Consider the following 10,764-nt stretch of genomic DNA (forward strand, 5'->3'; position numbering starts at 1 on the left):
TTGGGAAAAAAATCCTTTCAAAAAAGAATTTGAGCTATTTCTTGAGCTGGCCTCGGTAAAGCTAACAAGGATAAAATGTTCTGACGGCAGGAGCAAGAATATGTAAACAGCCTTGTAAAGAAAGGCAAGAACTTAGTCCCCAATTACTGTCTTAAAATGCATAAAATATACCAACTAAATCAAGAAGGTAGGTGATAAAATATTTTCAGCTGACAAACTTTCATGCAAAATTAAATTCAGGTATCACAGAAAGCCCTTCTCCATGCACATGTGCTGGCTTGGCTCGACTCAGTTTGACTCAGCACACCCAGCAGCAGGTATTTGCGTCTCCATACAACAGGGCTAACCGCTTGAAGGTGTGTCTCTTGCTTGTGAAGCAACAAAACGTTCCTTTCTTGTACTGTTGTCTGACTCTATTAATTTTCTCACAGCCAGAGGCCCATCTTCTCCAGCTTGCTTGCAATGTCTCAGAAGCATTGTGTCATTAAAGCGTACCGTGACAACAATCAGAACAGAATATTTGCAGTGAGTATAATCCGTATGAAATCATATACATTTTCTAGGCCCTTGAAGATCTAGTCATTGCTAAAGCATATGTCATGCAAGAAAGCCAATTAAAATAAATGGAATGGTCAAAGTTGTCATATGGACATTTAAGGTGTGTTGATTGATTCACGACATCAACTCATGCATTGAGTACCATGCAAGAAAAGATTCCACCTAAAAAGTTGTTGGTCGCTGGTGGTTGCCTCTGAGTGGTCCAGTGAATTAATTATTCTATCCTAGTCTATAGTGTATCACCATCAATAAACTGTATATATGACAAATGCATCGCTCCTCTGATGGTTTCTTTATTCACATTATTTGCATTTTCTCTAACTTGAGATGACAAAGACCATCTCGTGTCACGGCAACACGCTCGGTCCAACTCTAGAGATAGTCCATCTCTGGCGTGACTTGGCACGTTTAAACTGGTCATGGAAACGTAAATCGATGCAGCGTAGGTTGACTCTGCTTGGTCAAAAGTGCCAACGGAAAAGCCCTTAGAGTGTCAACAAAGCCTGTCTTTTTCCCCACTTAATATATTACGCATCACTATGGCAACACCTTGAAAGACAACATTCAAATGCATGAAAGTCTACTTGGGGATGATGATACTTTCAGGACCATTTACTATGATTAAGTAAACTTACAATAAAACCAGGGACAGGCATGCTCAAAGAAAACCCCCAATTATATTTGAAAGGAAGTCTGATCTCATGTCAGCCCAAGTCTGCGCTCACATTCTCAGAACTGGCACCAATGGACTGCATGCATTAAGCATATCAGCCACCTGGAGTTACATAACTCAGCCATCCCAACTCATCTCACAATACAAAGAGCATTTAAGCATTTCTGGCACAGAGCAGGTTCAGAGACACTAGATTGGCACCATGCAGACAGTTGGGCTAACAGGCCTGAATTATATTAGTAGAGGTGGTTGGTATGCTGCTCTATGCATTCTGTCCATCAAGGGAATCGTAAAGAAAATAAGGAACATTTACAAATCAAATGTGGGCGTAGTGAGGGGTAAGCAAACATGCATTTAGATTGCAGTGAATTATATGACCTCAAAGCACTTCAGGGCCAAACCAAATTAAACATCCTGACATAATTCCATTTTTAATACAATGCTCACAAAAAGCAAATTAGGGTGCTAGTGCTCGACATGAGTTTTCAATCTGTTGCTTTCAATGGAATCATAGTCGTAATGCTTGTAATTTCCCCTTGTCCATCTAGCTCTGATTTGGACTGAGCTCTGGTGCAGTAAGGTTTGAAATCAAGTGCAGCAGCAGAACCCCATGTGGCAAATAACACAATGCTCTGAAAGATAAGTTAAGACAAAAATAATAACCATATCCTTTCTCTTATAAGAGTGAGTCATTGCTGCCAGGGTGCCATTAGTGGCTGGCTATATACAGGCTCCAATTGTGCTTGAGCTGTTAAAATAATTAGCTAAAATTGTATATCAAATTTTCAAGCATAGCTTTAAATGACAGCTGAAAACTAAAACTGTTGTTCAAACTAATAAAAGGAGTATTAATGTTAGTTTAAAACAACTAAAACAAGTGGTATAAGTGTAAGTTTACTACAGTTAAAACTATTAGTTATATATCTCTCACACATGCTCAGATTCTTCATGAGTAAGCATAAAGCCATTATGTCCACGACCATGACCCGGAAGCATCTGCTGATATCTAAAGTAAAAGCTTAACTAAGGAAGTGTATGATAGAGCAAGTGGCAACTGTTCCACCGAAAGCAACATCCAGTCAAGAGGTAACACCTGAGTCAGACATTTGAGTCTCATTCTTTGGTTATGTGAAAGCAATGAACCCCAAATGTTATCATCAAATTGGATTTAAAAAAGAAGCAACAGGTGGCAACAGATCAGACCCAAGCCTCGGAGATTTACAAATTTGTTTGAGTGCATACAGAGATGTGCGAGAGGAGAAAACAGCCATATATTACCTGTGTCAGAGGAGACTAGATCAGTGGAGAGGAGAGACAGACAGATGACAGAGAGTCAGAAGATGGACCGACAGATAGAATGACTCAGTGGTGATCACACGAACAGTTGAGTAATTTTCTTTAACAACTTTAGAGTAGTTTTCATAGATTTAATCAAGCCGTGTCTAGCAGACTCGCCATATCCCCTTATTTCAGCTATCAAACGTACAGTGTGTAGGATTTTGGCAGAAATGGAATATAATGAGTTTGTTTTCCTTAGTGTGTAATCACCTGAAAATAAGGATCATTGTGTTTTCATTACCTTAGAATGAGCTGTTTATATCTACATAGGGGGTGGGTCCTTGTCCACAGACTCCACCATGTTGCATCGCCATGTTTCTACAGTAGCCCAGAAAGGACAATCCAAACACTGGCTCTAGATAGGGCTATTTAAATTTTCACATCAGCTACCGTAGTTAGCAGCCCCTTTGCAACGAGCAGCTTCAGAAAACCACTGTTTTTGTTGAACAATAAACTGCTTTATTCAGTGTTTTACCAGTTTAAATCACCGGGTCAATTTGTTTTGGAGAGACAGAGACCTCTGCAGATAATTTGGCTCCCAGTAAAAACCTCATGAATGTCTGGATGTTAGCTTATAAGAAAAAAGGTGAGTACTCATTAGCAGGTGCTGGGCTAGCGGCCTGTCTATGAGTTGAACAGCATCAGAGAAACACTGACTTCTAACATTAAACTTCTCTATATAGTGTTTATACCAGTTTAAATCACCTGGACCATTTGTTTTGGAGAGTACAATACCTCTGCGGATAATCCGGCTCCCGATAAAAGCTTCTTAACCGCAAACACTGAAGGAATTCTAACCAGGAGAAATTTCAGCTAGTTGCAATCTGCAATCCTAACTGCAAGATACCACTAAATCCTACACACTGTTCCTTTGAATTGAAGCAAAACACATATACTTCCTAAACAAAAATGACAATTCTGACCAATAAACTATCTCTGCAAAATCAATGAAGTCAACTGTCTTGTTGATTTAGTAACATGAGATCACAGACAATAGCAATGATGCTTTAGATGTTTTCCTTTTCTGCAAAACATTGTTAAATTCCAAGTCAATCCACAACTGTTCAATTTAAACAGTAAAAAATAGTATTTTACAAGTGGCCCCACTGCAGCACCATCTCTGTGAAGCATGTGATAATGAGACCCTCGCACTTCTTCACCTGTTCATTTTCAGAAAATAAAACCCTCCCACACAGTCCATTATCGTTCAAAGAAGAATTCTATCGGTCAAGATTAATTAGATGAAGACTCATTCAGCCTTTATTGAGTGTCCTTGCTGCGCCAGGGCAACCTTCGAACCGATCAATAGATCACATTAGTCTTCAGTGGCTGGCCACTCATGGCAGACTCTCGAGATTTCGTTCGTGGCAAAGGCTCTGTGACATCGAGGCAGTGAATACAAACTGAAAATGACCAGTATGTTGTGTGTATGCACGGATGGGATGTCATCTGGCATGTGTTTTTCTTTGTGAATGTGCAACAATTACAACGTGACAAATTCACCTATTTACACTGTGTATGCTTCATGGGTATTGGCATGTACACGACTACTAGGTATAAAAGGACTGCTGTTCATGTGCCTGGATAGTATTTGTCAAAACAAATGCCCTCAGTACCTTTCCTGGCGAAATTCAGGTCCACATCTTTGAAGGTCACCACTACAACATCTGAGGCCTTGAAAATGATGCTCTCCACAATATCCTCTTTTCTGGGAGCTATGCTCGGCTCTGGGCTCTTTCTGTGGGCTGCATCCAACACCAGGTCACACTGAGGGAGAAAGTAATGTTAAATTGGATTAATCTAACATAACCTAATCATACACATATATTCAATATTACACTCTTTTTCTGCAGAAAGGAGCTGAGAGGATTACATTTCACTGGAATTGTGGCTTATATGATTTCATACGACAAATAATTCAACTGATTGATTGATGCATTGTTTCATCCCAATCATTCAGCGCAGTTGCTGGACAGACAGAAAATAAATTGGCAACCACTTTAATTATCAATTAATCTTTACAGGAAATGTATTAATCAAAAATATCAAACATTCTCTGGTCCAGCTTCTCAAGGAGGATTTCTTGTTTTTCTCTATGAGTATCTTTAGATTTAAGACAGCTGATCAGACCAAACATGGAATCTGAAAAATGAAGTGATCACCTTGGGCTCTGGAAAATTGTGGCAGACTACTTTCACTATTTTTTGACATTTTATACACTAAACGTTAAACCAATTAATTTTTAAAAAGTGATAAATTAAAGGATAATGAAAATAATCCTGATGAGCACAACCAGAGAAAATAGGACCAAGTTAATTAACTCACTTGTGTTGTGTGTTTGATTGGAATGAAAACCTGCAATCTTGGCCCAGCATGGCACATCAACATGCTTGCCTAAGGCTGAACTACGAAAAATCCTTTCCATATTCTTTGACTGACAGCATATTTAAACAAAAGTTTGACTGACATCAGTTGATTGAGTTCTGTTCATTTAATGTCATCCATGCCAGATGGAGGAGCTTGTGACCTCTAATTTCCTCAGAACAAGAAGTTATACAACAACTACTATAATATTGTGATAGAAAATTGAAAACACAAGCCCTGCAACCAAACACTGCATTGTTGACTAAGAGACGTTGTACGGAGGGGTGGTGAATTTCAGCAAGTCTGACTGTTCAGCTTGCACACACTGTGGTAATAAAAGCCAAATGTGATGCTTTGTTTTGGTCTCAAAACAAAGTGGTGTGTTTGCCTGTGCAAGCACACCAAATTCAATTTATTTTGGAGTATCCCGCCAGCCCTATTCACATTTAAGTCACACAACCTTATAAAAGAGGTGTGCGATTTAAGATACATAAATATCAACCCTGGTGTTTGGTGAAAACAGGTTATAATGTAGGTTACTGGCATCTCATCAGAAGTTAAAACCAAGCTGAGCCTCTGCCAAGTGAACTGGACAGAAACCTCTACCATTGCTCAGGTTAAGCTTTTCATTTGTGCAAAATGAAATTTTCCCCACATGGGAAAGATTGGAGAATACTTCAGCCTAAAAGGGAAGATGAAGGGCCACATACCTCTCCTCCATAAAAGGAAAGATGGAAAGGGCGATCTTTGCCCAAACCACCTCAAGGGTGAAACTGCTATTGAGTGCTGGCTGGGCATTATCCTCCTTAACCTTAATCATTAGTGCTGCTACTGAAGAAATTACAGATCTAGCTCCATATTAGCACCTATAAAGAACATCCCACTACGTGTGATACTTACCTCTGGACCGTATGTTTTAAATACTCCTTCATAGACGGCTCCATTTTTCACTTTCAGCTCACACTTGGTCCCCTACAAATAAATAGGCCTATTATTATTCATTGTATGCAACACTCATTCAATTAAGTGCCAATGTCAATTTACACATTCAAAAAACAAGTTCAGAAACCCATCTGCTGTGAAATAGACAAATGATTGATCAATCTCTTCTTTGTTTATGCAACCAGCTGTCTCTACAGATCACACAGGCTTTGTTTATGGCAGCGTAGACATTTTGCAGAAACAGCATGTGGTGAAAGACAGACTGCAGTACATACTGCTGTTACAAATTCATTTACAGTAAGCACGATTCACATGGTCCTTTCAAACAAGTCTTCCTTTGTAACTGAGCTTATTTCCCTATGCAGATACTAGACGTATCTGAAACATCATCTAAAAAAAACTTTGGTCAGACACACAGCCAACATACCACAACTGAAGTCAAGACATGGACCATCCTCATATTTGCATATACACCATTGAAAAAGACCTAAAGAAAAAACACAGTTAACATCTGATGTTCCCCATTTGCAAAGTAAAATAGGCTCTCACAGGCACGTTATATCTATTGGACCATTCATAATGCATAACAATAAGAAGCAGATGTCCAACCACTGGCTTGTGCTTTCTCTGAGGTTCACTCTGTGCAACTTTTTAACTAAATTGCATCCCTTCCAAAAACATGACAGTATATTCAAATGACTGCACAGAGTGAACAAAAAGAAGCATTAATCCAGTGTGTGGGCTTTCATAAAGCAGCTTCCCTTCTGTGATAAATTACTCAGGTATAACAAACTTCTGGTGATACATGCTTATGTGGCATTAAGGCTATTTGCCACTGACTTATGAGAGTTAACCAGTTACTTACTGCTGCGGGACCTTTACCACTGTGTCTTCCCCTGAAAGAAAACAAATGGCACTGTTGTCAAACTCGTCATCATCACTGGCACTGAAGTTCTTGCTAGTATGCTGAAACAAAGTGTACAGCTAAGTGGTATAAATCTCAGATGGTATAAAACTGCTGTTACACATTTAAAGGGGATTCCCAAGAGTCATCAACACAAATTATCCAACTTATTCTAGACTGAAATATGTTGAAAATGCACATTTATAACACATTTGAAGGCAATGGAGATGCTGAAATTTTCCACAGAATTCCTGGATTTTTTGCTTAGGCTGTCCCCTCGCCAAATTCTCAGCAGCCTACATTTTTCTAAGCATGTCCTAAAATGCACCTTGTTCAGCAGCTGGCACATGGCCAGGTATTCACACTTTGATGTAGGCAATGGCCATTCTCCCTACATTATGCCCCTTGTAGTAAACGAGTAACATGCACGTCTGCACGCAGTACCACACTATAAAAATAGAGCCAATCCAAGTGTCTGAAATAGGCTGGTTTTGTATGCATCAGTCCAACTGGTCCAATCGCATTTTACAATATCTCTGCACGGCCTTAATGGATGAAACCTACGCAATGAATGGGACGCACTGTCCTAGTGACCGGTGAATAGAAGCCTGAGCAAATTATCACCACCAAAATTCACAATACGCATGCAGCTCCTGCACTGACAGTGCGTGTTAGCTTTATCTTAGGGAGGACTCGTGCAGAAATGTCATGCTTCAAGGACACTATTTCACACGAGCAGCTACGGCAACGTCAAGGTTGAAAGCCCGTCGGTCTATAATTCCCCCTTCTCCTCCTCAACCCCGTCTCCACACCCGCCCCTTTCTTCCGTGCGCCCACACGTTTACGATTACAATTTCTTGGCAAACCCGTTGCAGCAATGTTGCGGTAACGTACCAACCTAAATGACAGTCAGATGAAAACAAACACAGCTGTTTTATCGCAGTCCCCTAGGTTGGAAAAAGTCGGCAGGCTGTCCCGTTAGCTAGCCGCTGTGTTACTGAATGAGGCAAGTGCACTGAATTACAAGCATGGGCTGTCAAACGGCTAATTAACGGTGGCTAAATGGACTCCAAGCTGATAGTAAACTGATACCAGCAACTTGGCGAGCAGCATCATTGCTACACACTTGTGGGGAAATGTTCGTCCATGTAAACGTGTCTAAATACATCAGAGATCAGATGCTGTGTTTAATTTACCATGCAAGAGGAGGCAACGTAACGTCGAAGTTGCAACATTATTGGGGCAAGCAGACAGGCCTCGCTAGCTAAACTGCATAACGTTACGCTAGGTGACCAACACGTCGCAAGGCCCACATAACGTTCAGAAACGCATACTAGTTTTGGACCACTTAACGGGAATGTCATCTCTCAAAACTGCCGCTGTTAGAAGCGAATGTGTCCAAGCACTGAAAACTGGCCACTGTAACCACCGCTGCTGTGTTTTTATTTCGCTAAGTTGACGTTTTAATTTCACAGACCTGCCCAGATTCTGTCTTCCCCCGCCGCTTCCTCCGGCACCGGAGGCGGTGGCACCAGCGGTGTTGCCACCGCCGGGCTTGCTGCGATTTCCACCGGCCTTCATTGACATGGTGATCCCATAAAAGACGGCGTGGTAAAACGACCAGCTTTACACCGCAATTTCTTGACGATGTGTGATTGTGTGACAGCTCGCTAACGTTAGCAGTCCTACGGTCTGGCTAGCTAGCAAGCACGGTAATGTCAACGTGCCTCTTGAGGAAGATGCTATGCTAGGACGCTAGCTCGCTAACAGTTGCTATCTAAATTAGCAATCTGTACAATTCCTATTAAAACGGAAAAAAATAATATTTAAAAAAGACAACACGCGCCAATCACTCTTCCAAAATAAACATGGGTGTTACACCTCTTGTCAATTTGTTATGTAATCCTAACAAAAATATTCAATTATCTCAAAATAGGGTTTACAGCTATCTCGGGTTCTTTCCGTTGCTAACAGCGAAAAGACCAAAACAGTCTGAAAGGGGACAAAAAACAGCGGAGGGATATATGAAAGGCGTAACGGCTCATAACATATAACCAAATATCCATTACACTGTGTTCTCTCACAAACATCTGTCTGCTAAAAACACAAATAACATCACATTTAACATAGAGTACTAAAAGAAACATATAGATACGCATTTGTTGTGCGCAGTTACACATACAACATGGCACTATTTTCAGGAAGTCCATGAATCTTCCCTGGCTGTTTTGTGGCATCCACGTGAGCCGGCGAACAAACTACACACACAGACGCACACGCATAGAAACACTGCATTTGCACGCTGCCTGTGTGTGCACATTGATGGTAGCTACACTTACACGCTACAATATGACTGATTGATAAAGATGACACTTTACTTGAAATATGCACATCTCACTAATAAGTGGTCTGACCCTGACGATAGCTGATAGCTGCACATAGGGAAGTGGTTGCGCAGGTAAATTAAAGTAACAGCATGTTAGCTTAATGATATAAATACATATTGATGATTTCATGATCTACACAATATTAAAGGTTGTGCAGCTGGAGGAGAGGTGAAGAATTCATTTTAAATGTAATTTAAACACACGCACTGCATGTCAAATAGGCATCATTTTTCCCAAGACATGAAAAAATTACATGACAGGTTTTTGATATGATTGCTTTTCACATGTATATATAATTACATTTGGTGTTTTTTCTGCTGTATATCTATATGATACTCTTAGTGTATCTCCATTCTATTTATAAATAGCCTACCTAGAATACCTGCAGTAAATCAATATTAAATTAAAAATACAAAGGACCTTATCACAATTACAACTAGGGTCTAAACAAAATTAATTATTTTACATGACACATTAATCTTTATCGTCCTTTTTCACATTTCCAGGATCCAGTAAATCTAACTTAGGACCACATTAGCACCTACAGACTTCATGAGGGGACTATGTCCACAGGTCAGATGCTTTTTTTCCCCCATTATATCCTAATTACATCTTAAAGCACTATCTGCATCAATTTGTTTTCTGCTTAAAACATTGATTAATACTTTCAATCATTGTTTCTATCAGCAGGAGACATGCAGGAAATTACCTGCATTTGAGTTTTTGTATTGAAGAATTGACATCGCAGATGGGATTCAAATAGGAGTAATTACTGCACACAGATTTTGTCCCCATCATGTGGAAAAAAGTGGGTGGAAAAAATAATAGAAACACCTTTCAGAATAAAGAAGTCCAATATGATGCCACCGCTGATGGATCTTACAAAATACAATAGGCTACCGCTCTGACACAATATCAACAAAAACTGAAGATTATACAATGAATAAAGATGGGATAATTGCAGGGCTGTTTCACTGCATTGTAGGCTACAGGTGTGCCTAAAATGGTAAGTGTTCATTTCAGGTGTTCATGAAAAGGAAAACACTAGGAAGAAAATATAGAGGACCAGTTTGAAGACCAGTATTATCCCCATATGTGAGTCCTGCAAGAGAAATACAAACGTTTTTTTAACTTGCTATGACTGTCCCCTATAGCAAGATACCAAGTAATCCCTTTTAAATCAAAAGTTAAATATGTAGACAATTAACTAAAAATGAGAACTAAATTAAAAGTTTAAATGACAACCTTGAAAAGTTCTGCCTAAATCAAAATGTATTTTATGGTTACAAAGAGCTTTTAACTTATTTTGACCGCAGTTTGTCCAGATAGATCTACCCTGCTTATTCTATTGCTTTGTCAAAGAAGATTAAAAAGATGAATAACCACAATAATTTCGAACTAAAATGGAAAAAGAAAACTCATCATTTACAAAAGGGTCAAAGATGATGAAGACTGTAACCTTGATGGCACAATGGTTTTTGGTGCAGTGTGTCCAGAGAGATCTTTAGGAAATTAAGTGGTATTGTGTTTGTCTTGCTTTGTGACTTCAGGTCAAACTCTCACTGTTTCATCAGCAGGCGCTTATGTATTGGAAATTA

General features: G+C 39.6%; 1 protein-coding gene across 10 annotated transcripts in view; it reads right to left on the reverse strand.

The window, feature by feature from the left end:
- The window catches only part of atxn2 (ataxin 2), a 31,533-nt gene extending 22,760 nt beyond the window's left edge, over positions 1-8,773 (reverse strand). For 6 of the 10 annotated variants that reach the window (XM_078170630.1, XM_033619403.2, XM_033619401.2 and 3 more), the window contains exons 1-6: positions 8,257-8,773; positions 6,741-6,771; positions 6,303-6,362; positions 5,834-5,905; positions 4,186-4,336; positions 2,510-2,524 (exon numbers count right to left, since the gene is read on the reverse strand). In XM_078170630.1, coding sequence (XP_078026756.1) covers positions 2,510-2,524; positions 4,186-4,336; positions 5,834-5,905; positions 6,303-6,362; positions 6,741-6,771; positions 8,257-8,366 — 439 coding nt within the window. In that variant the 5' untranslated portion in view covers positions 8,367-8,773. The remainder of the gene's footprint in view (positions 1-2,509; positions 2,525-4,185; positions 4,337-5,833; positions 5,906-6,302; positions 6,363-6,740; positions 6,772-8,256) is intronic. The other 4 variants (XM_078170629.1, XM_033619402.2, XM_033619399.2 and 1 more) reach the window with 1 other exon arrangement.
- Positions 8,774-10,764: the final 1,991 nt, after the last annotated feature.

Source organism: Epinephelus lanceolatus, chromosome 9 (assembly GCF_041903045.1).
Source record: "Epinephelus lanceolatus isolate andai-2023 chromosome 9, ASM4190304v1, whole genome shotgun sequence".
Taxonomy (NCBI): domain Eukaryota; kingdom Metazoa; phylum Chordata; class Actinopteri; order Perciformes; family Serranidae; genus Epinephelus; species Epinephelus lanceolatus.